Here is a 26,410-nt window from a genome sequence, read left to right as displayed (position 1 = left end):
GATCATAAAGGGTCTTTGATCTGGGCTTAGATCAAAGGGAAGTTTTCTGTAATCTTGGTCTAGATTATAGTAGATAATCTCACGCAAGTGGGGACTGGAGTAGCCCATACTATTAAGGGGTGAACCAGGATAAATTCTTTGTGTGATCTTCTCTTCCCTTACTCTTTTATTTGTGCAAACACTAACTCACACGAATCACTATATTGCACTTACATTCGAGGAGAACGTTCTCCAGTTAATCTAACCATTTACTATCGTAGTGTGTTATTGTGCTTAAATTGTTTTGCAGTTAAATTTTTAAAGGGTCACAATTCAAACCCCCCTTTCTTGTGACAAACATTGTTACTTCAGTCCTTCCTTATTCATAGGTTTAACCGCCCCCGTCATCTTGACATCCTTCTCCTTATCAGTTCGACTTACCGCCTCCGCGTTATAGCGATTAAATAAAGCCACACTCGCTTTGACACGATACTGTCCAAAACAGACAGCGTTCAAGGCTTTTGTCAATTTAGAAACATCTTTAACGTTGGAGAATTTTACAAAACCGTAGGGTTCGCCGTACCGATTTGTCTTTTTAGCAACAAACACGTCCTCTAACATACCGCACACCTCAAAACCTTTTCTAAGGAAAAAATTCGGAATCAAAGGCGGGAAATTCGTGAAATAAAACGATACGTACCGTTTGAAAACAACATTCGAGTTTCCGCCATCACCGAGTTTTCCCCGACCGCCATCCACCACCATCTCCTTCTCCTTCCTTATGACACAAGTGCTCTCTTGCATCAACCTCCTTCCATCAACCTCTTGCCTAACTAAGACCTGCTTATCAAACCTTTCATTACTCCTTTCTTCACGTTCGTTATCATTCTGCACCTGCATAGCATTCCAATCGTTACACTTCCCCTCATCTCTCTGAAGCCTGCGATCGCCGGCGAGGTTGAAGCACAGACGACGGTTCACAGCGGTCGGAACATGGCGGTGATCACTCCCAACACCAAGACGACGAGCGCTGCAGTCTCTTTCCCTGTTGAAACGCGATTTAGATCTTCCTGCTGGAGATGAACGACGCGCATCTGGATTGGGTGAAGCGATTCGATCATGATGAACACGATTCCTGGATTGCAGAATTGATCGATCATGATGGTTACGAAAGACGCTGCGTGATCTGAATTGTCTGTCTACATCCTGTCTTGACGCTCTCCGCTTTCGACGGCTCACTTCGATCCATTCCCCGCTATCTACCGAAGGTCCCCCCCGTTTGTGCCTTACTTCCGGTGAAGGCGGTGACCGGCGGCGCCGCTCTACGCTTGCCCTAGGTGCGGCGTTAGTGTTTCTCTCTCTACCTCTCTCTCTCTCTCATCTAGTATACTAGGTACTGTACAAAATTGTTTGTCCTCTTGGGAAAAAAAATTGAGGCCCCAAAAATGTTGAGGCCTTGGGCTGGGGGCCTGGTTGCCCTGGCCCAAAACGGGGCCTGATGCAGACAAAAAGATCGATCTTTTCATATCCAAAGTCCTAACAAATTACTTCATTAATTATTGTGCCAAAGTCCAAAGTCACCACAGAAGCGCCGTAGAATACTTCCACTAAACAAGGGGAAGAAATGTTCTTCTCCACATATATAGATTTTTTATAATTATTGTGCAAATATATCGTATTAGAAAATAATATGTCTCATCAGAAAAAGAAAATAATATGGAATACGGAGCATGTATACATCATTAATTTCTACGTATCACCGCATACTCATCTAATGCGTTGTGGTTCTCAAATATATTTCGTATCGTTTGTGATTAGAAATATATAGATAAAATGTACCCAAAAAAAAAAAAAAAGAAATATATAGATAAAAAAAATAGTGTGTGTATATACCTGATATCTCTGTACCAGAAAAAAAAATATACCTAATATCTCTTTCTCTGAATCTGCTAATTAAGACCGTTTATAGTTTATACAACATTTCAGTGTTCAATTTTTTTTGTTTTGTTATAAATTAAAAGTATCCTCTAAGTCTGTACCAAAAAAAAAAAAGTATCCTCTATGTGTGTGTGTATATATATATATATATATATATCATTTATATTTTACTATGTTGATGTTAAAATTTGTTTTTAGTCATAGTGTACATTAATTTATGCTAAAATCGTGAATATATTTTTATTTTTTTAAGTTAAAACCGTGCATATGTTAATATGAAGAAAAGTTAACATATATAATAGACAAAATTGCATCAAAGGTTTGTAATCTTAGTTTAAATTTCAACATGTCGTTTATCTTTCCCTTTTTAAACCATCAACAATATATCAAAGAGTAGAGTATATAATTTATTTCACCAAAAACAAAAGTATATAATTAAAAAAAAAAGGAAAAATTAGGGATGAAAGGGATGGCAACATAATTGTGATACTTTTTAAGTTCTTTGATGTCATCATACTCTTAATCACTTATTTTTACATTTTAGTTTAGGAGAAAAAAATTCATCTTGTATATGTGTCTTACAAGTTCTTTGGTAAAAATTAATGACCGTTAAATAGCGGTAAAAATTTTGTACCTATAACATAACAAATAGAGATTGAGAGGATCCAACCCCCTAAAACATAGTGGTAACCCCTTGCCACATTTCAGATTTCTTTTAAGGTTGACCGTTTTAGATCGATTATTTAAGTTTTTTTTTTTCTTTCTTTTAGAATCTGTCATTTATATTACTTTTTTTTTGCACATTAGCATTTTTTTTTTTGGTACATACACATTAGCATTTAGTTATGTTTCTCTTGCATTGTTGTCTTTTAGTATATGTTATATTATTATAGTACTATATTTTGTGACTAGCTGTTATCTCAATAATTAAATATCTCATGTGCTTTTATTAACAAAACTTGTTTAGAAGACGAATATATATGGAGACTTGGATGTCTATATTTTGCACTGTGCTTGGTATTCTTTTTTATTTTTTTATAAAAATAAAATAGGGTAAATGATCATTTACCCCCCTGCAAAATAAGCAAATTTTCGTTTACCCCCCTGTGCATATTTTTTTTCTGTTTACCCCCCTGCAAAAAATAAATTCTCTCATTTTGCCCTCTGGCTGTACAGCAGGACATGTGACTGTGCAAATCTGCTGACGTGGCTTGTACACATGGAAAAAATCATTTATATTTTTTTAAAAAATTCCACGTCAGATTTTTTTTTTATAAAAAAAATTTTTTTTTTCCTACAAAATAAAAAAACCAATTTTCTTATTTTCTTTTCCCAAAATTAAAAAAAAATTCCTACAAATAATTTTTTTTCCTACAAAATTTTAAAAATTATATTTATTTTCCTACAAACGAATTTAAAAAAAAAAATTCCTCCCAAAATAAAAAAATGAATTTTCTTATTTTACTCCCAAAATAAAGATTTACTCCGAAATAAAGTTTATTTCCAAATTAAATATTTTAAAGATTTATTTTCAAATCTCTTTAAATTAAAAAAAAAAACATAATCTTTAATTTTTAAAAACAAAACTTTATTTTTTTTGTTAATCTCTTTGAATTAAAAAAAAAATAGAAGAAGAAGTTTTATTTGTGTTTTCCTCTTCTACCAAAATTATATGTGATATTAAATTATGCAGCAAAAAAAATTAAGCAAAATTATGCTTCAATTCTTATGTGATATTAAATTGTGCAGCAACCTTAGCTTGTACTATATTGCAGCACTAAATTACGCAGACAAAAATAAAGATTCTATTTTTTTTAATTAAAAGATATTTGAAAATAAATCGTTAAATTCTTTATTTTGGGGACAAAATAAGAAAATTTAATTTTTTATTTATGCAAAAAAAGTTATTTTTGTACGAAATCTTTTATTTTTTTTTATTTTGTAGGAAAAAAATTATTTGTAGGAAATTTTATTTTAAATTTTGGGAAAAAAAAATTCATTTTTTTTTTGTAGGATTTTTTTTAAAAAAAAAAATTATGTGACATGGAATTTAAAAAATAAATATAAATGATTTTTTCCACGTGTACAGCCACGTCAGCAAATTTGCACAGTCACATGTCCTGCTGTACACCTAGGGGGCAAAATGAGGGAATCTATTTTTTGCAGGGGGGTAAACAGAAAAAAAATCTGCATAGGGGGTAAACGAAAATTTGCTTATTTTGCAGGGGGTAAATGATCATTTACCCAATAAAATAAATGACCAACTCTCGCGTGAAAAAAATATTTCAAAAGGGTCAAAGTTAAAATATTGCATAGGTAGTTTGCCTAAATTAAACATCCACTCCCATTAAACCATTAGGTTACTAGACCAGGTCTAGTAGTGAGAAGTTTGAACAGTATAAATGAAATACCAGTTCAATTCTTAGTTCCATTGTAAAAAAATAAAATAAAAAGTCTGCCCTATTGAATGGAAATCTTTGCAGAACAGAAATACTTTATCAAGAATCCTCTTATTAATTAGTCTCATGCTATACCAATGGTACATATACAAAATGGCTAATGAATATGCATTAGCACAAGCCAATAGAAAAACTCCAATTATTTTCCTTTCCTTTTTTCTATTTGGCTGTTCATGGCAAGAAGAAATCACATGAATCACTCTGATCACATTCTAGGTAAGGGAAGTTCTATGGTGCCGCCTTCAAATTGAAGGTTCCAAAACCGTCCACCATATTGGCCAATAGGAGCAAAGCCCTAATTTGCCCTATCCACGTAAGATTATATGGTAAAGAGGGTGCACCATAGTCATTCTTTTGGATTAATCTAACGGTGAAACACAAAACACCAAAATTGAAGAGAGAAGCGCACTAGATTATTTTTCTTTTCTTTTCCTTCTTTATTAAAATTTATTTTATTTTGTAATTTGGCATAATAACATAAGTTGGACTTTTTTTAAACAAAAAATAATTATGGATGAATCTTGATCTTCCTCACTTCAAAATCACAAAGTTATCTTAAGAAATTTCACACAACACAGATTATTTTCCCAACCCAAATTTTCATCCAAATTTATTTTATTTGTTTTATAGAAATCATTTTTTTTTGTAAGTTTTGTTTTATAGAAATCTTCAACCAAATATAAAAAAAAATTAAAAATTAAAAACGTAATAAAATTTAAAAATCCAAAAAATCTAAATAAACTTCCATCTCACTCACAAGTCACAACCCCATCATCCCATTGTGTGTGTATACCCTCTGTATCTGCCCATCAAAATAAAAACACTACTAGAAATATTTTTCAGACGAATTTCAGACTGAATTTAAACAAATGCACAAACTTAACTTCAACAAATTAGAGACACATTCAATACTATAAATAAATTTTTAAACAAATATAATAAATTTTAAATTTATTTTGAACTGATTTAAATAAATTTAATAATTAAATTTTATTTGAAATAAAATGAGAAATATATTTGTACCAAAAAAAAACAATATCCATTTCATTAATAAATATTAACATTACAAATCCTAAACTCCAACCAAAGTATCAGGAAAAAAAAAGCATAAAAATAAGGGTAAATAGGGTTTTACCCCCCCTGCAAAATAAGCCAATTTTGCATTACCCCCTGCAAAAAAAAAAACTTGGGATTACCCCCCTGCAATATGAAGATTCTCTCTTTTTACCCCCTGCTTGACAACTTGGCATATAATCTTTATTTTTTATGAGGTGACATGCATATGTGGCATTTATTTCATTTTTATTTTTTTAATTTGCACATGTCATTTTTATTATTAAATAAATTGGTGACAAAAATTTTAAAAATTCCACTTAATTAGTTTTTAAAAAAATAAAAAATATTGTGTCAAAAAAAATTATTAAAAATAAAATATGTTAATTCAAAAAGATATGTTAATCCATGGTTTCTAACAACAAAAAAAAAAAAAAAAAAAACTGGAGCTCTAGGGTGATACTTAAATCATTTAATGGATGAGAAGTCGTCGAATTAGGAGGATTTATTGGAACTGTTAGGCATCCCACACTGAATATATCAAAATACTCCATGTAATACTTAAATCATGAGGCTACTTAACTCTTTCAATCGCTCTAGGGTGGAATATCTGAAACTCCTTGTTTATGTAGTTCACCCATTACGCTATCAAGTGCTGGAGCTTTAAGTCCAAGTGGTAGCGGCAACCAAGGTTTTGATAAAACATCTCCAATAGCTGCGTCTAAACTCTCCTTTGACTGTAAAATCAAACAAAACATTATTTTATTTTATTTTTATAATAATAATAAACAAAACATTATTATTAGTAAGTAAAGAAATTAATATACTAAAAATTTATCTTTGAAACATTTTTTAAACATCCATATTAGATTTGATGCTGTATATATGGATAGAAATTCATAAAGAAAAAATGCATGACAAAAAAACAAACTGACCAATGGAAATTAGTCATCACTAACAACAATAAAAACTATAAATCTATCATGGTAACAAAAAAAATGACAAATTAAAAGCTAGAGAGAGTAAAATAGATAGATGGTGAGGAGGAAATTAACCGGATAGAAGTCGAAGGGAGCGAGTCCAGGACCGGGAGCGGCAATGGCGTGATCTGCTTTGTGCTTGTGCATAGCATGCTGTGGGATGCCGCCGGGAATTTGACATCCAAATGATCTCTAATTGTTATTTTCCTCTATGGTCAGTATAGTACTCAGCTACTATATAATTTGTTACTAAAATATGACAACATATATAATTCTGTATTGTATATAATATTATAATTATAATTATAATATTGGTAAATATGACAATACTAAAATTTGTATGTACTATGTCAATTTTACTCTGTAAGAGGATCCAAAATTCAGAGTAGACGACATGTGCATGGCTCCAAAAAATACTTAGGTTTTAAGGCACTTTTGATCCCTATTTTGAAAAACTTGAACTTTTGATCCCCTATTTTAAAAGCTAACTTTTTGATCTCATATTTTGAAAAATCTAAAGTTTTGATCCCCCTATTTTAAAAGTCAACTTTTTTATCCCTATTTTGAAAAACTTGATGTTTTGATCCCCATTTTAGATTTTTCTGAATTTTAGTCCCCGAACTCAATTTGGTCAAATTTTTGCTGATGTGTCAAACTCATTATTGACGTGACAATGTCCATGATGACAAAACGTTTCCATGTCTTTAATTTTTTTACATCAAATATTTTAAAAGTATTAAACAATAAAATAATTAATTATTAATAATTTAAAAAAACAGTAAAATTAACCAAAAAAAGTAACATGAGTGTGATTATTTGTGTTTTTGATTTTTTAGGGTGTCATGATTTGGAACCAGCGTTTGTTTTTCTGATTTTTTTGAGTAATTTATTGATTTTTAGTTATATAATAATGTAAAGAGCTTTATTTTAGTTAGTATTATATAATGTAAAGAGGTTTATTTTACTGTTTTTTAATTATCATTAATTATTTTATTATTTTAATAATTTTAAAATATTTGATTTTTTAAAAAAAATTAATGACATGAAAATATCCTGTCAACTTGAAAACTGTCATGGCATTAATGAGTTTGATACATCAGCTAAAATGTTACCAAATTGAGTTGGGGGACTAAAAATCAAAAAAATCTAAAATAGGGGATTAAAATTTCGAGTTTTTCAAAATAGAGGGATCAAAAAGTTGACTTTTAAAATAAGGGATCAAAAGTTCAGATTTTTCAAAATAGAGATAAAAAAATTGGCTTTTAAAATAGAGAGATTAAAAGTTCATGTTTTCAAAATAGGAAGATGAAAAGTACATTAAAATCAAATTCTTATAAGGTGAATAGTGAATAGTACTTACCACTGTTGTCAGAGGTTGTGAGAAATAATGTGTTCCTCGGATTATTGCGTTTGGAGTCTGTTCATCAAATAAACATGTCAAATTTTAGATGCATAAATAAAGGAATTGACGTGAGTTATGTTCGTGGAATATTAACTTTTCAAAAAAAATGTTCAAAATAGATCTTTGTCATTTTTTTTAATAAGATCTTTGTCATTTTTAGTAAAACATAAATTTTATAATAATATAAATAAGAGTTAATGTTTAGATAATTTTTCAGAAGTTTATTTTTATGCAAGTTTAATCAATCTTCTAATTTTTGGAGATAGTTGTTTCTTTCCTTTTTGTTTTTTTCCCCATTGTACCAAAAAAAAAATACTAGCCCCACACCAATGCACGGTTGTTATGCGGTATTTTATATTATAATGTTGAAAAATAATTCGTATAAATTGAAATAATTAATAAGTATTATGAAAATTATAATAATAACGTCAATAATAACAAAATAATAATAATAATAAAAAAAGTGATGTAAATATAAGATAGATATTAAAGATGTGTTTATACATTTCGAAAAGATTACAATGGATTCTATTGCATCTACCAAAATAAGTTGGTAATCCATAAAATGTCACTATGAAAACAGTTTGTGGTCATACTCATACACTGTGTATTTGATTCTTAATTGGACACTATAATTCAATATATAGTGTAAAAGATTAATTAGTGCGTATAATTTAGTAAAAACTATTATTATTAGTTTAGTGAGTGTATAATGAAAAGTCGTATGTATATAAATGTAGGCATGTGAAAAAGTGTATAGAAATGACAATGATGTAAGTAGAAGTGATGTGGTATTATTGAGTGGTTTAATTGAATATAAGTGGTTGACGTGAATTAGGTTAGATTAGTGATTGCACAAGTATCTAGGAATTATATATATAGATGTCATTTTTATGATAGTTATTATTAAAATTAAATATGTAAAATGATTATTACACAATTTAATAATTATTATGGTTGCTTACAATATATAACCTTTTTTTGTTACATATATCAATTAAATTAAATTTTGATTTATAACAAAGAAAAATTAGACATGGCAATCATTCAATTATAAGTAGCTGATACATTATCAAAAATAGTTTAATAATTATGGTTAGTATTTAAAATCTAATTACATTATTATTCTGTGAGTCTATCTCAGTTGGTAGACATATACTCCCTCTGTCTCATATTATAAGCAAAAAAATTCACTTTTTCATGTCCCAAATTATAAGAAAAAAAACCAACTTTTATCATGTTCAAGATAGACTTTTACTTAATTTAGTCTATTTCTTCTTTTTCTCATAATCAATAAGCAAGAAAAACTCTTTTTACATCTTCTTATGAAACTTATTTCAACAAAAACACAAAAAGTGATTCTTGAAATTATCATATTTTACTTTTCTTAATAAGTGTGAATTTTTTATTTTTTTTATATTATGGGACGGAGGGAGTATATCGCAATAGAGGAGTGCTAGCAACACACTCTTTAACAAACACACTATGACACACTCTCTTTTATTGGTTAAAATTTATATGGGTCCCATAAAAGTTATATGAGTCCATATTTTTTTATGGGACCCATGTGAATTTCAACCAATAAAAAAGAGTGTGTTGGAGTGTGCTTGTTAAAGAGTGTGTTGCTAGCATTATTCTATCGCAATATATATGCAGGGATTGGGGTTTGAACTCCGGACACCACAATTATTCAACTTAAGGTGAAATTTCTAGCCACTACTTGTGTAAAAAAAAATCTAATTACTTTAATTAATAATATGTTATATAATGTACAAATTAAATGTCTCATAAAAAATTACTCTCCAATACAAACTGAAAATTATTAGTGTAACTACAAAGAATATTGGAGGGGTTTGATTAACGGTACTAATTTCAAAAGTTTAGAGAGCTAACCAGTTGGTGGTGAGAATGCCAAGATGAAGGGTCTTGAGGTGGAGGAGGAGCTGCCGCTGTTGGCCATGAGAGAGGCTGCGGCGGTGCGGAATGTGGTAGATGCGGCTTAGGCCACATATGCATAAAAGACTGGTCGATGGAAGGATGCCCCCATACATGTAAGGGCCTAAAATGGTGCAATGGAGTCATGGGAATAGGAGGAGTAGGAGGGAAACCCATGATTGGTGCTGCTGCAGCAGCTGGCCATGGACTCATCACCTCTCTTTTTCCTCCTACACCACCATATACTTGTCTCCTTTGATTCCAACTTGCTGCTTCTGCTTCACGTGCTAGCAAATGTTTTCTATGTGACCTATATTTCTGCATTCATTCAAAAATTATGCTACATCTTTTAGAATTATTCCTGATTTTACATAAAATATCAAAGAAAAACCTTATAAATAGTGTAATTAGTTTAAAATTCAAATAAGTTTCCTTAAAAGACTATAAACTTTATATGTAATGTTGAAAATTCAAATAAGTTTCCTTATAAACTTTATATGTAATGATAAGATAAATAATGTAAGTTGAAAATTAATTCAAATAAGTTTCCTTAAAAAGACTATAAACTTTATATGTAATGATAAGACTCTGAAACAAATCATACAAAAGATGAGTTCAGTTATGCTCCATTCCTTTATCCTCCAGTTTGCTCCAGTTCCTTTATGGATGAATGACATGTGGCAATTAAAAAATTTAATGGGTGATGTTGGGTTTTTGTATGATTGGCTACATTTTGCAAAAACATATTTTAGCCAAGTGTTGAGACAAGTGTGCTGACCCCAAGTGTTGTGACAAATGTTGTGACACTTTGGAACAACACCTGACTCTGTTCTGCGCGCGCCAGCTGGATGTTTTTATTTTCTACTCAATCTTTTGAAGATCTGTTTGAAGAATTGTTTCACGGTTTCTTACAGAAGAAGGCGCACGTGTTTAATGTGTTTCATGAGGCAGCCAAACCCTAGTTTTATTTTCCAAAGGAATTATATTTTTGGAAAATATATTTTTGCGGTTTCAAAAATATAACTATTGGTTTCAAAAATATATCACTGCTGCCGCAATTCTAGAAGCCCTAATTTTGTCTTGAAGCCCAAGTCATTCTACTACTATAAATACGAAGGCAAGCATATGGTTTCAAGCATCTAAAATCGAGTCTTACAAAGCGTGTGTTTTAGGGATTTTAGAGTGTTAATTGTGAGCCTATCTTGTGTCTCATTGATGCAAGCTTAGGACCTGAGTGTTATTGAGTTGTAAGTGTGAACTTCTCCTAAGCTTTGAAGTACGGAGATTGTTCTATTGTGTTGTGTGGTTTACTCGCAAGCTTTTAAGCAAGAGTGAATCCTAGTTTCTTAGGAGTGTGTCTCCACCTGTTGTGTTTGTGAAATTGAATAGCAGCGCTGTCTGTGTTGCTTAGGTGGGAATTGGGACGGGGTCTCATATCTAGGAGTTCCTAGGTAGAAGTGTCATTGGGTAGTGATTAAGTGAGAAGTTGTAAACGGGTGAGTTTAGCTTCGAAGTAATACTGCTGATAGTGGACTTCATTCCTGGATTGGTATCCCCCAGAGTAGGCTTTAGGCTGAACTGGGTTAACAACTCTCGTGTGTTATTTACTTTACTGTTTGTATTGTTTTATGTTATTTACTCTGTTTATAGACAAGTGTTGGCGCACCAGTGACAACATCTGTCTACAACAGACAAGTGTTGCTACACCTTGAGCAACACCTGTTCACTGTGTGCCAGGAATTTCAATTGGTATCAGAGCAGGCACCCTGTTCTGAATTTTAGGGTGAGCTCCAGGGAAATCGTTTCTGGCAAGGATGGACAAAGAAGGAGGTTTTGTTACCAGACCACCTCTCTTGGTTGGCGCTTCAAACTATGACTATTGGAAGTCCCGCATGATGGCCTTCCTAAAACAAATTGATAGCAAGACATGGAAGGCAATTCTGAGAGGATGGACTCCACCTGTGAAGATGGACAAAGATGGTAAACCAACTCTTGAGTTGAAATCTGCTGAAGAATGGTCCAAAGAAGAAGATGAGCTTGCTCTTGCAAACTCAAAAGCTTTATATGCGCTATATAATGGTGTTGACAAGCACATATTCAGACTCATCAAAAAGTGTGTTTGTGCTAAGGAAGCTTGGACAATTCTTGAGACTGTTCATGAAGGTACCTCTAAAGTGAAGCTATCTAAGCTACAACTCCTAACAACTAAGTTTGAGAATCTAAGAATGAATGATGATGAAACCATTCAAGATTTTCACATGACCATACTTGATTTTGACAATCAATTTGATGCCTTGGGTGAAAAGATACCTGAAGAAAAGCTGGTAAGAAAAATGCTCAGGTCTCTACCTAAGAAGTTTGACATGAAAGTCACAGCTATAGAAGAAGCAAAGGATATCACAGATATGAAGCTAGATGAATTGGTTGGTTCACTACAAACCTATGAGGTAGCCACAAATGAAAAGATGGATAAGAAAAACAAAAGTATTGCTTTTGTTTCAAATGCTGAAGAAGAAGATCAATTGAGTGACACAGAATCTGAACAAAGCATCTCTGATGCAATGGTTCTTTTGGGAAAACAATTTAATAAGGTGCTAAAGAGAATGGACAAACGCTCTAAGACAGGTGCAGCTGACATTGGTCGCAACACTTACAGGAATTTCAGAAAACCTGTGACAGATGAGAAATCAGCTCCAAATAAAGGTGTTCAATGCCATGAATGTGAGGGGTTTGGTCACATTAGAAGTGAATGTGGAACCTTTCTGAAGAAACAAAAGAAGGGGTTAACTGTAACTTGGTCAGATGAAGATTCTGAAGGAGAAGCCGATACTGCAAAAGCTATACATGTATTGACAAGTGTTTGCACATCTGACACTGAATCATGTGAAGAAGAACTAACTTTTGATGAACTTGCTGAATCATATAAAAAGCTGTGTCTGAAGAGTGCAGAAGTCTGCAAAGTCTTTGAAGAGCAAAAAGAGACAATCACTAAGTTGCAAACTGAGAGAGCTGCTAACTTGTCTAGAATCTCTGAATTTAGTACCAAATGGGAAGATAGTTTAAAGATCATTGAGGAACAGAAGTCAACTATCATCAACTTGGAAGCTGACAAGATCAAACAACTAACTGAGATAGCTCATCTGAATGAAGAGGTAACTGAATTAAACTCTCATCTTGAGAATTTAAAGAAGCATGTTCTTAGGCTATTCAAAGGAAGTGATCTAGATGAAATCCTGGAAACTTTGCCTGCTCCTAGTAGATCCAAAACAGGCATTGGGTATGAATACAAAAATGTTAATAGGATTATGGATTACAACAAAGAAGGGAAATACATACCTGAGATAAGTAAACAACCTTCTCCAAAAATGCATGACAGGATGTCGCCACACCTGGCTCCTAGACAGCAGAGACAAGTGTCACCACATGTGGCACCACATCAGCAAAGATGGCAGAGACCTAGATTTATACCTAGACCTAGAAGCAGGTATCACTCATGGAGATGTCACCACTGTGGAAGAAAGGGACACATAAGGCCTTACTGCTACAAATTGTATGGTTATCCAAGTGAAGTTCCTCAAGAGTCTGATCCATCCATTACTAAAACAAGGATGGAATGGAAGCAAAAAGATGATGCAACCAATACCAAGGAGTATACAGCTGAAAGTAGTGGGAAAGGTTTGATTGCCCATACGTCTCTCAGAGCCTCATCAAAAGAAGATTGGTACTTTGATAGTGGTTGTTCTAGACACATGACTGGTGTTGAAAAATATTTAAAGGAAGTAAAATCCTATGCCACAAGTTTTGTGACATTTGGAGATGGAGCAAAGGGGGAAATCAAAGGTATTGGAAGACTGATTGACCATGGTCTACCAAAACTTGAAAATGTTCTCCTTGTAAAAGGACTAACTGCCAATCTAATTAGTATAAGCCAACTATGTGATCAAGGCATGAAAGTCAACTTTACAAAAAATGAATGTCTGGTCAGCAATAATGAAGGAGACATCCTTATGAGGGGTGTTAGATCAAAAGACAACTGCTACTTGTGGATCCCTCTTGAAGAAGGTAATGTATCTACATGTCTCTTAACTAAAAATGAAGAGGTTAAGCTGTGGCATCAAAAATTAGGACACCTTAACCTGAAGAGCATGAAGAGAGTCATATCAGAAGAAGCTGTCAGAGGACTACCAATCTTACAGATACAGGAAGGCAATATCTGTGGTGAATGTCAGATTGGGAAGCAAACCAAAGTGTCGCACCAAAAGTTGCAACACTTGTCCACCTCTAGAGTTCTTGAGTTACTACATATGGATCTGATGGGGCCCATACAAGTTGAGAGTCTTGGAGGTAAGAAATATGTTCTTGTTATTGTTGATGACTTCTCTAGGTATACTTGGGTGAATTTCATTAGGGAAAAATCTGAGACTTTTGAAGAATTCAAAAATCTTTGTGTACAACTTCAAAAAGAAAAAGACTGTGGTATTATAAGAATCAGAAGTGACCATGGTAAGGAATTTGAAAACTCTAAATTTGCTGATTTTTGTGCTGCTGAAGGAATAATTCATGAATTCTCTTCACCAATTACACCTCAACAAAATGGTGTGGTTGAAAGAAAGAATAGAACCTTACAGGAATCTGCTAGAGTAATGTTGCATGCCAAAAATGTTCCTTACAAGTTCTGGGCTGAAGCCATGAATACAGCATGTTACATTCACAATAGAGTAACATTAAGGAAAGGTACTGCTACAACATTGTATGAACTATGGAAGAATAGGAAGCCTACTGTGAAGTACTTCCATGTGTTTGGGTCAAAATGTTATATTTTAGCAGATAGAGAACCTAGGAGAAAATTGGATCCCAAAAGTGATGAGGGGATATTTTTAGGTTACTCAACCAACAGCAGAGCGTACAGGGTTTTTAACTCCAGAACAAAAACTATGATGGAATCAATTAATGTTGTCATTGATGACAGTGATACAACAAGTGCAGATCCAGCTGAAGAGACAGATGTCATAACACCTGTCCCAACACCTGATGATGATCAAACTGAACCTGAACCTGATCAACATTCTGAGTCTACTACAGAGGTTCCTAGACCAAACAAGGGACCATCTACTAGAACACAGAAGAATCATCCTCTGGAACTTGTCATTGGAAATCCAAATCAAGGAATTGCAACAAGAAGATCAAAAGAAGCAATCTCCAATTCATGTTTCATATCAAAGATTGAACCAAAAAATGTTAAAGAAGCTTTGACTGATGAATACTGGATCAATGCTATGCAGGAGGAACTAACTCAGTTCAAAAGAAGTGAGGTATGGGATCTAGTACCTAGACCAGATGGTACAAATGTTATTGGTACAAAGTGGGTGTACAAGAACAAAACTGATGAAAATGGTGATATTACTAGAAATAAAGCCAGACTTGTAGCACAAGGATACACCCAGATAGAAGGAGTAGATTTTGATGAGACTTTTGCTCCAGTTGCTCGCTTGGAGTCCATAAGATTACTCTTGGCTGTGGCATGCATTTTGAAATTCAAGCTATATCAAATGGATGTAAAAAGTGCATTCCTAAATGGCTATCTAAATGAAGAGGTATATGTTGAGCAACCAAAAGGGTTTGTAGATCCAAGCTTTCCTAACCATGTTTACAAACTAAAGAAAGCACTCTATGGATTGAAACAAGCCCCTAGAGCATGGTATGAAAGATTGACTGAATTCCTTGTCAGCCATGGATACAAGAAGGGTGGTAATGATAAAACCTTGTTTGTAAGAGAAGAGAAAGGGAAGCTAATGATAGCTCAGATATATGTGGATGATATTGTATTTGGTGGAATGTCGCGACAAATGGTGGAACACTTTGTGCATCAAATGCAATCTGAATTTGAAATGAGTCTTGTAGGTGAGCTAACTTATTTTTTAGGTCTTCAGGTCAAACAAATGGAAGACACCATATTTATCTCTCAAGAAAAATATGCAAGAAACATTGTGAAGAAATTTGGAATGGAGGGTGGTAGTCACAAAAGGACACCTGCACCTACACATTTGAAGCTTACCAAAGATGAGAAAGGGGTTGATGTGGATCAAAGTCTCTACAGAAGTATGATTGGGAGCTTACTATATCTCACAGCTAGCAGGCCTGATATCATGTTTGCAGTTGGTGTTTGTGCTAGATACCAATCTGAACCCAAGATGAGTCATCTGACTCAAGTAAAGAGGATCTTCAAATATGTCAATGGCACATGTGGCTATGGAATTCTTTACACTCATGGTAATGATTCTACTTTAATTGGATATTGTGATGCAGATTGGGCTGGAAGTGCTGATGATAGAAAGAGCACCTCTGGTGCATGTTTCTTCTTGGGAAACAATCTAGTATCTTGGTTTAGTAAGAAGCAAAATAGCGTGTCTCTATCAACAGCTGAGGCAGAATATATAGCAGCTGGGAGTAGTTGCTCTCAATTGTTATGGATGAGACAAATGTTGAAAGAGTATAGTGTGGAGCAAGATGTCATGACACTTTACTGTGACAATCTTAGTGCTATAAACTTTTCTAAAAATCCTATTCAACATAGTAGGACTAAGCACATTGACATACGTCATCATTTTATAAGAGAGCTTGTAGAAGAAAAAATTGTTACACTTGAGCACATTGCATCTGAAGAACAGTTAGCAGACATTTTCACTAAGGCGTTAGATGCAAGTCAATTTGAAAATTTAAGAGGCAAACTTGGAATTTTCCTTTTTGAAGACAAATAGCAGTTACAGCATGCAATGCGTGTAACCACCTCTCACCACTTTAAGTTACACGCTAATCAAGGAAGTTCTTATTCAACTTCCCACAACCTCCATCAACCACAATCATTACTTTTCATCTATTCTCTCTCTCACGCTCAAAAACTCTCTATCTTCCTCATCAACATTTCTCTGACTTCTCCTCTTCTCAGAAAATTTCAATTCCAAATCATGTCTAAATCCGCCAAATCTTCACCAACAAAGACAGATGCTACTCCATCACTACAAAAGGTGGTAATCGATGCTGTTCCTCTCACCACCATACCTTCCATAAGTCCAACTATGAGGAGAAAATCAGTTGCGAAGAAGGAAAAATTATCACGAACGAGCATAAATCCTTCATCTCCCTCCTCTACAATTAAGAAAACGAAGAAGAAGAGCAAGAAATCGCGAACTGAATCGAGAAGGGCTTATACAATGTCTGAACTGCATGTTGATCCTCTGCCATCAAAAGATGTTCCTACTCCTGTCGTTGATACTACAGAGGACGATGTTGACACATCTGGTAAGAACTCACTTAATCAAAACTCTGATGTTCCAAATTCTGTTGAAAACCTAGGTTTAGAGAAACCTACTGTGTCTGAAAATTTGGGGAAAAGTGTTCCTAACTCCCCTATTGCTGTTAATACTGATGTTGATGCTGTTACTGAGACTAATGTTGATGCCTCTACTGAGTCGCCCACAAAAATTGACACTGAGACACATGTTATGCCAAGTGCTGCAACACATGGCGCTACGCCAAATGTGGTGCCAGATGTTACCACATCTTTGGCACAGGAAAATTTGGTTGACTATTCTGAGTCAGATGAGAGTCCCCCACCTAAGGCTACTGATAAAGAAACTGTTCCTGATAAAGCTGTGAATGATAATCCAGAGGTTATACTTGTTAATGAAACTACTGCCAGTGATAAGGCTGTCCCTACAAACTCTGAGGCTAGTGTGGCTAGGAGGACTAGAAGTAGGGTTAATAAAGGTGTAGAGACTGCTAGTACACCTGTCCAAACACCCAAAACATCTAGGGCTGAAAAAGTTACTGGTAAAAAGCCCCTATATGGACCTCCAAAACCTGTAAGTAAGGTGGTCCCTAGGTCAGAGACCAAGAAAAGAAAAGCTCCTCCAACTAGTGATTCTGATTTTGAACCAGAGACAGATGTTGCTGCATCTGGCAGCACATCTAGGAAGAGTATAGGAAGGAAGAAGGTCCCTCAAACAGTTCCCTATGCTCCTTTAGACAATATATCATTTCATCTGGAAAATGGTTCTGCAAGATGGAAATTTGTGTATCACAGGAGGCTGGCTCTAGAAAGGAATTTGAAAGATGATATTCTTGAATGTCCTCTTGTTGTTGAAGCTCTTGAGTATGCAGGTTTGATGAAAACAGTGGTTGGTTTGGACAAGTGCTATGACAGGCTTGTCAAGGAATTTTTGATTAATGTGGCTGCAAACTGTAATGATCCAGCAAGTCCTGAATACAGGCAAGTTTTTGTTCGAGGAAAGTGTGTTAAATTCTCTCCAACTGTGATCAACCAATATTTGCAAAGGGATTCTGAAGAAGTGGCTCCTCTGAAAGTCACAGACAATGAAATCTGCAAGGTCCTCACTGGTGGAAAAATTAAAGTGTGGCCAAGCAAGGCAAAGCTGTCTGCAACTTCCCTCTCACCATTCTATGCTGTTTTAAATAGGATTGCTGCCCATAATTGGGTACCAACCACTCACTCAGGTGATATTGCAAGAGGATTGGGAAAGTTTATCTATGCTGTGGGTACCAAGGCTAATTTTGACTATGGAGCTTATTTCTTTCAAGAAACTTTGAGCCATGCTTTAACATATGCTGTTGAGAAACCAGTTGCTCTTCCCACTCTGCTATGCAATATTATACTTGAACAACACCCAGATATACTAAGAAGTTCTGATGTTCCTTGCAAAAGGAAAGGGGTGTTGGTGATTGAGCAGAGGCTGCTGGATGGGACAAATGTTGCAGCAGGTGTTGGCACATCTGTCCAGGCTGGTGTACTCTCTAGGAAGCAGATGATTGCAGACTTGACTGAGACCAGCAGAGCTCTTGAGGCCAGGAAGCTGAAAATAGACCGTGTGATTGAGGCACTCAAGGCTGAGGAAGCTGCTGAAATGGCTGAGGGTGAGCCAGATGGACAAGAAGGAAAAGAGGCTAGTGAGTCTGAGGATGGTTCTGAGGATGTGATGGAGGACTCTAATGAAAGTTCTTCAATCTGATTTCTGATGTTTCCTTATATTTGTTTCTGATGTACTTTTGGTGTTTCTTTTGTTGTTCCTTTATGGGCTAGGCCCTGAATTTCTAGCACCTGTGTGTGCTCTATGGTCTGTAATAACTGCACACTGATATTCTCTATGCTCTGGTACACTATGATTTCCTATTCATGATGTTTGTCTAAATTGTGGCTAAAAAGGGGGAGTAGTGTGTGTTAGTGTGTGTGTGTGCCAAGTGTGTGGACAGATGTTCTCACATCTGGAGACTGTTGACTGTGTATGCATGAATTGTTCGTATGCTCGTATTGAGGGGGAGTGTGAGTAATATGCATGTACTGAGGGGGAGTAGTAAATATTCTTTCTCTATCTGGTGTGTGTATGCATGAATTCAGGGGGAGTGTGAGTGAAATTATCTCTTGATCGCCTGAATGTATTTGATGACAAATGTTGTGTCAAGTGTTATGGCACCTGACTATTGAGTCCACTATCTATTATGACTGAGAATTTATTCTTCTCAGATGCTTATGGGAATTTATTTTTCCCTGTTGGTCTTATGTTGAAGAAATGCGCTTTACACTATTAGGAGTTTATTTCTCCTACTTCTAAGCATCTACTATGGGAGTTTATTTCTCCTTTGTGTTGTTCCATGAGGCTAGTTGTGTTTTATTCCGCTGTTGCATTGCCTCTGATGCTACTTGACTATCTTGGAAGTAGTTTTATTATGTGTTACTTTCTTTCCTAGTTGTGTGTTCATGTTGACTCGAAGGAAAGGTAATACTGTATCTCTCTATATACTGGTCTAATATTGTTTTAGCCAAAATTTGCCAAAGGGGGAGATTGTTGGGTTTTTGTATGATTGGCTACATTTTGCAAAAACATATTTTAGCCAAGTGTTGAGACAAGTGTGCTGACCCCAAGTGTTGTGACAAATGTTGTGACACTTTGGAACAACACCTGACTCTGTTCTGCGCGCGCCAGCTGGATGTTTTTATTTTCTACTCAATCTTTTGAAGATCTGTTTGAAGAATTGTTTCACGGTTTCTTACAGAAGAAGGCGCACGTGTTTAATGTGTTTCATGAGGCAGCCAAACCCTAGTTTTATTTTCCAAAGGAATTATATTTTTGGAAAATATATTTTTGCGGTTTCAAAAATATAACTATTGGTTTCAAAAATATATCACTGCTGCCGCAATTCTAGAAGCCCTAATTTTGTCTTGAAGCCCAAGTCATTCTACTACTATAAATACGAAGGCAAGCATATGGTTTCAAGCATCTAAAATCGAGTCTTACAAAGCGTGTGTTTTAGGGATTTTAGAGTGTTAATTGTGAGCCTATCTTGTGTCTCATTGATGCAAGCTTAGGACCTGAGTGTTATTGAGTTGTAAGTGTGAACTTCTCCTAAGCTTTGAAGTACGGAGATTGTTCTATTGTGTTGTGTGGTTTACTCGCAAGCTTTTAAGCAAGAGTGAATCCTAGTTTCTTAGGAGTGTGTCTCCACCTGTTGTGTTTGTGAAATTGAATAGCAGCGCTGTCTGTGTTGCTAAGGTGGGAATTGGGACGGGGTCTCATATCTAGGAGTTCCTAGGTAGAAGTGTCATTGGGTAGTGATTAAGTGAGAAGTTGTAAACGGGTGAGTTTAGCTTCGAAGTAATACTGCTGATAGTGGACTTCATTCCTGGATTGGTATCCCCCAGAGTAGGCTTTAGGCTGAACTGGGTTAACAACTCTCGTGTGTTATTTACTTTACTGTTTGTATTGTTTTATGTTATTTACTCTGTTTATAGACAAGTGTTGGCGCACCAGTGACAACATCTGTCTACAACAGACAAGTGTTGCTACACCTTGAGCAACACCTGTTCACTGTGTGCCAGGAATTTCAGGTGAGATTAAACTTCAATAGGTTCAACATTTTATGGTTACTCTACTCCTCTTATTCTCTGTACGCTTCCTCTTCTCTGTTTGCAGTTTTGCAGTGTCACCGTTGACACTCGACGGCCACCACCATGGCAAAGCTCCGCCGCCACCGTGTTTATATTATTGATCTTCTTTTTCTCTCAAATCTACCATGCCAAAGCTCTGCAATTTTTTTAGATTTGCACTTTTCTCCCCCAAATTGTTTTTCGCTATGTTTGTTACGGTGCCGTTCACCGCTATTTTCACATCCGCCGCCGCTTGCCGTCGTGGTATCTTCTTTGTGCCGCCATCTCCCCATTTTTTTCAGTTTGAAGATTGTTTGATTGAAACTTAAGATTGTCATTGAAGATTGATTGATTGAAATTGTTGTTTGGTGGTGATGCAATCGATTTGAGACAGGAATTAGAAAAGAGGGAAAATGTAATTTTAAGATTCTGCAACTTAAGTTTCTGTAATTTTAAGATTATAATGTTTTAAGATCTATCAGTTTTTCGGAAGAGGTGTTTCATTTTTTTCCATTAGATTTTGTTCTTGTTTGGAAGATCTGCAACGTGAAAATATGCTCGGCGCTGGAATGAACGCAGAGGGATGATGTCGTCACTAGGACGGTGGCGAGCGGCGTAGGGATTGCTAGAGTGGGCGACGATGGCCAAACGGTGATGAGAGGAAAATGAAGCATTGTACTGTGGAGGAAGAGTGACAAAGGAAAGGAAGAAGACAAATTACATGATGTTGTTAAAACTTTTTTCAATTTTTAATCCGGACCGTTGATTAGTTTTTATCCAAGTGTCACTATCTGGGCAAGGTAATGGAAGGAACTTGAGAATAAGGTAATGGAGCATACCTGAACTCACAAAAGATATATAGAAATTAACAAAACCATAATATCTAGGTCCCACCACTTAATTGCCTAATCTAGTTCGAGGTCAGTTCTGACATTAAATGGTTTCAATCTCCTCCCTATCACATTTACAGTGAATCGAACCGTGGTGCTCGATCTTTACCAAGTTCAATATTAATCACTACTAAATCATGGTTCGAGTATTATTGATAAGAATATCCTATTTAGGGGTTGGAATTCATTAATTAAAAATATGTAAGGTTAAAATTCAAATTTAAAATTTAATTAATAAATTTTTATTTACTAGACTACTTGACAAAAAATAATATGTATACCTGGAGATGGCTAGCAATGTTATGGCGAGTGAGACAATCAATTCCCATAAGCTCCAAAATCCTTGAAGGCACCGCTTTATCCACCCCTAACTGTTCCACAGCTTGCACAAATCTCCTGTGCAATTCTGGTGTCCAATCCACCTACACACATGAAAACACTAATTTTAATAAAATATATATATATATATATATATATATATATATATATATATATATATATATATATATATATATATATGATCGTGTTGATCAGAATGATGCGACTTCGCCGGCGTTTGCGGTGGTTGAGAGCGTTGAGACCCCTGTTGAAGCGGAGGGGGGTTGTGTACCTGCAGGCACTCCGACGCTCAAGTCAGTTTGTGTTGTAAGGTTTTCTTAGCTATAAAAATGCGTACCTTGCAAATGAAGTGGAGATGCATATATATAGCCCCCAGCGCTGGGCTAAGGCCCTTGATGGCATTAATGGCCATCAAGTGGCTGCCGGAAAACGGCTTGGAGGCCTTGATGTGCAGTAAATGCTCATCATTCCGGTTTTCGGCCGTTACAATACGTAAGAGTATCAGACCGTTGGAGTCTTGCTCGGATCGTGTATGTTCGACACCTTCTGATGCTCGAGCTCGATGCTCGGCCCAGAACAGGAGCCCCCCAAGTTGTTATGCTCGTAGACGAGAATAATAACTTTGAAGTTCTTTCGATTTATTTCGATTTGTCGAACATAACTGCTTCGAGTTGGATGGACGAATTTTCGCGGTTTCCTTTGGTCAAAGTCAGGCTTTGGAAAAAGGAGTAGCGTTTTTTCCATGTGGTCAATCCTAGGTTTCTGCAGCCGCCTCTCGCATTTATGGGATGTCAGGTGTGGTGACTGGTCCTTTGGGTGGCAAGTTTTGCTATAAATACTTGCTTATCCTTTGGCTTCCCATATCCTGAGTTTGAAGGCTAGCGATGGATAATAGGGATTCCAAGAAGATTGTTGCTGATGGCTCTGAGTCTCGAAGAGGAAAAAAGAGAGCGGAGGTTCCTAAGCCTGCGCCGGCTCGTTCTCAAAAGGGGAAAGAAGCTAAGGTGATGTTCCCTTCCTCGGATACTTCTGATACCTCAAGTTCCGATGAATCGGCGGATTTCATTGGGGCAATCGAGGAGTTCCTGAGGGCTCGTCAATCTCCCCACCTCTATCCTCCTGGCCCTGCCTCTGGTGAAGGGGGGTCCCAGGTTGGGAAAGAGGCTAAGATATGGCCAGAGGAGGTGCTGTGGACTGATTCGGATTCCGCAATTAGCTCAGGTTCCGAGCACGAAGATTAGGTGCTCGGTTCCCCTTGTAATCCTCTTCCCTTTGTAATGGACTATCATTAATAAAATAATTCTCCTTTGAATTTTCCGAGCATAGTTTATTTGCATTCACGCTTTATGTATGCCTTTTAATTTAAACGATGTCGAGGATTTTCCGAACGATCCCGAGCGGACTTTTCGATCGAAAACCGTACTCCTTTTTCGAGCATGTTATCGACTTTGCAATTTTGTCGAGGAGCACGGTGTTCTTATTCGGTTGCTGCGGCCTTCCCCATATTTTTAGCAAAGAAATAAGGGGAATGGATTCCGAGGATCTTGCATTACCTTTTTTGGTTGCGATTTTCTTGGGATGTGGTGTCTTGGATTTCGCGAGATTTGCGCGAGCAGACGGGTGTGACTTGAAGGGACGAGTCGCTTCGTTTCCTTTCGCCACGTGTAAAGGCTATGAAATAGCACTCGAGTGGCTATTTTCTGAGATTTGAATTTCGAGGTCGTCATGGACCGTTGGATTTTCGCGCCTTTTCGTTTCTCTTGAGATCAAATCTGAGCCACTTGATCGTGATTGATCCGGACCGTTGGATCGATCCTGTGGTTCAGATGGAAGCGGCGCGGGTTTTCCCGTACGGATGCGTTGGCCTATATATAGGAGGGAGGTTTTTTCGTTTGAAACTTTACAGTTTCTTAGTCATTTTCTCCATCGTTTGGCCTTTCCGTTTCAAGCTTCCTCTGGTGGTTTTGCTCCTCCGGCGTTCTTCTACTACAAACTCCTTACTCCTATCTTCATTTAATCAACAAGTAAGTGTTTTATCCTTTTAATCTTTGAAGATTTTGTTTGGATTTTACTTTGGATTGTTGTAGATAGTTCACGCGGTAGGGGGTTGTAGTGTGTGTTTTTCATGTAGCTTGGTAGTCTTTTTGGAGGTTGTAGATGGTGATTAGCATCCTTTTCCCCCCAAAAGAAGGGTTTTTGGCGGTTTCTAGGCGAAAAATCGCTTGTTTTCACCAACTGACGGTTGGGTTTTATCTTAGAACAGTGTCGAGCACCACATGCGTTTCGTGCTCGGTTGTTTACATGAATTTCGTGTTCGGAGAGATTATTTTGTCACCTTTAGTTTCCGCGTAATCTTTTGTTTGAGATCCTCGCCCTTTCGCTTGATTTGGCGGTGGAAGGGTGGATTTGAATGTCGAATTCATTTTTCCTTCCTCTGCTTTTTCAGGTTTTCTAGATGGCTGAGGGATCTCAAAGTCAATTCACGTTCATAGATCAACAGCCTTCCTCATCAATTCGTATCCGAGCCGACGTTTCGTAGGTGGCGGATGAACCTCGAGAGACGGAGTCAGTTTATCAGGATTGCGAGAGTGACATCCTAGAGACGATGTGCACGGATATACAGACTCCTCCTACCGAAGATTTCGAGGTGCGGATTCCCACTGCTCGCCACAGGATCTGCGGCAATTGGGCTTGGGGAACGATTCCTATGTATGAGATTGCTTTTAAGCATCTGGGAATTCGGCTGCCCTTTACCGATCTGGAAGTGTCCATCTTTCGGCATCTTCGGTTAGCCCCTTCTCAACTGCACCCGAACTCGTTGGCCTTTATCAAGGCTTTCGAAAAGACTGCTGGTATTTGGGTCTGGGCCCCACCTTGCCTTTATTTTTCTATCATTTTGGCCTTCAACGGAGCTGTCCTCGGGGGGAACAGGCGAAAGGGAAGCTCGCGAAGGGAGCCCCAGTACCGGGCACCAAGTATGGATGGGTTTCTTTGAGGCAACGGAAACGCCTCTTTGATATGTTTGACGAGTCGGTCCGGGGGTTCAAGTCCGTGTTCTATGGAGTTAGGCCAATCACGACGAAAGGTTGGAACAATTTCGTTCGTAGGGGGCATCGAATTGATGAGTTTGGACAGGAAGTGCTTGATGAGCAGGGTCTCCCTATAGAGGAGGATTTTGCTAGATTCTCGTTCTATTGGCGCAGGGATCATTATTCCATGTCGACCAAAGAATTTGTGTTTACGCTGGGAGCGTTATCAGCTGAGGAGAGAGCTGACTATAAAAAATTATTAGAGTTTGTGGAGGGCTTGCCTCCTTTTCTTCTGAGTGACTCGAATGGCGAGCCTTTGCTTGGGGAAGATGGTCGAAGGTTGACCTGCCCGAAGGTGATCGCTACGAAAGAATTGCTCGCTTGCGATACCTCGGAAAAACTGACTGCTTTTTGGAGTATGCTCGCAGCTTTCTTTTATTTACTTTTTTACCAACTGTTTTCGCTTCTTTTATTTGCTCGCCTTCTGTTTTGTTAACTGTTGCTCTGGTTTGTGTAGGTACAATGACCAGTGGGTCTGCTGCTCTCCGCAAAGCTCGTGCTGCCAAGAACAAGAGGGAGGCGAGCAGTGCTGCTACAACTTCTTCTGCTCCTCAGTCCCCCACAGCTTCCAACGTGGATCGCTCGAAGAGGACTCGACTGGAGGATGAAACCTCTTCTCGTCAGGATCACGTGGTTGTGGATCTTTCTGGCCAGGATGATCCTCCTCTCGCCGGTCCCCATAGGTTGACTGCCGGTGTTCCTGCTGATGATTTTGTCCTTCCTCCACTCTATGCTCACAGCGAGCTACTGACCGGAGTTACCAAAGTGAAGATTAACCCGGCGGACGAAGCCATCCTTTCGGATATGGGTCCTGAGACTCTCCGTGCCGAGATAGCCGCCCAATCCATGGCTCTGCTCAAATTGGTCGAGGTGGCGACTTTTTTGAATGGTCGGGAATGCAAGTACTTGGAGGAGAGGGACGAAGCTCGCAAGGAGTTGCCTTTGCTGCAGCGGAGGCTGGCAGAATCCGAGGCCTCCTGCGAGGTGTACAGGGAAGAGCGCAAAACCCTCTCGGCCAACCTCAAGGAAGCAGAGGATAGGCTCAAGACGGTGTCGGAGGAGAGGGACAGTGCGGTGCAGAAGGCTGATGAGCAGAAAGTTTTGATTGGCGAGCTGGAAGGGAAGTTGGAGGGGCTCCAAGTCACCGGGGTTGTTGAAGATCGGGAGAAGGAGCTCGATCCTCAAGGGGAGTATGCTTCCTCCTCTCGCGCTGATCTGATCGCCAAGATCCAGGAGCTTGAGTCCAACATGGTGGCTGCTGCAGCCTTTAGTTTCAACAACGCGGTGGCTCAGCTCAGGATTCTTAACCCCAGCTTGATCGAGGAGGGTTTAGATGAGGAGAAGGAGGTGCGGGATGGAGTTATTGTTACTCCTGATGACGATGAAGTGTAAATTTGTTTTTCTTTC

General features: G+C 37.0%; 1 protein-coding gene across 2 annotated transcripts in view; it reads right to left on the bottom strand.

Annotated features, from left to right (window-relative positions):
* Positions 1 to 5,725: 5,725 nt before the first annotated feature.
* The window catches only part of LOC123913622 (transcription activator GLK1-like), a 30,166-nt gene continuing 9,481 nt past the window's right edge, over positions 5,726 to 26,410 (bottom strand). Inside the window, exons 2-6 of one of the 2 annotated variants that reach the window (XM_045964427.1) lie at positions 21,857 to 21,997; positions 9,705 to 10,064; positions 7,770 to 7,826; positions 6,485 to 6,601; positions 5,726 to 6,166 (exon numbers count right to left, since the gene is read on the bottom strand). In XM_045964427.1, the coding sequence (XP_045820383.1) occupies positions 6,026 to 6,166; positions 6,485 to 6,601; positions 7,770 to 7,826; positions 9,705 to 10,064; positions 21,857 to 21,997 (816 nt within the window). In that variant the 3' untranslated portion in view covers positions 5,726 to 6,025. The remainder of the gene's footprint in view (positions 6,167 to 6,484; positions 6,602 to 7,769; positions 7,827 to 9,704; positions 10,065 to 21,856; positions 21,998 to 26,410) is intronic. The other variant, XM_045964428.1, reaches the window with a different exon arrangement.

This window comes from Trifolium pratense, linkage group LG3 (genome assembly GCF_020283565.1).
Source record: "Trifolium pratense cultivar HEN17-A07 linkage group LG3, ARS_RC_1.1, whole genome shotgun sequence".
Taxonomy (NCBI): domain Eukaryota; kingdom Viridiplantae; phylum Streptophyta; class Magnoliopsida; order Fabales; family Fabaceae; genus Trifolium; species Trifolium pratense.
Note: the sequence above shows the minus strand (reverse complement) of the source record. Positions and strands in the feature narration are given on the sequence as shown.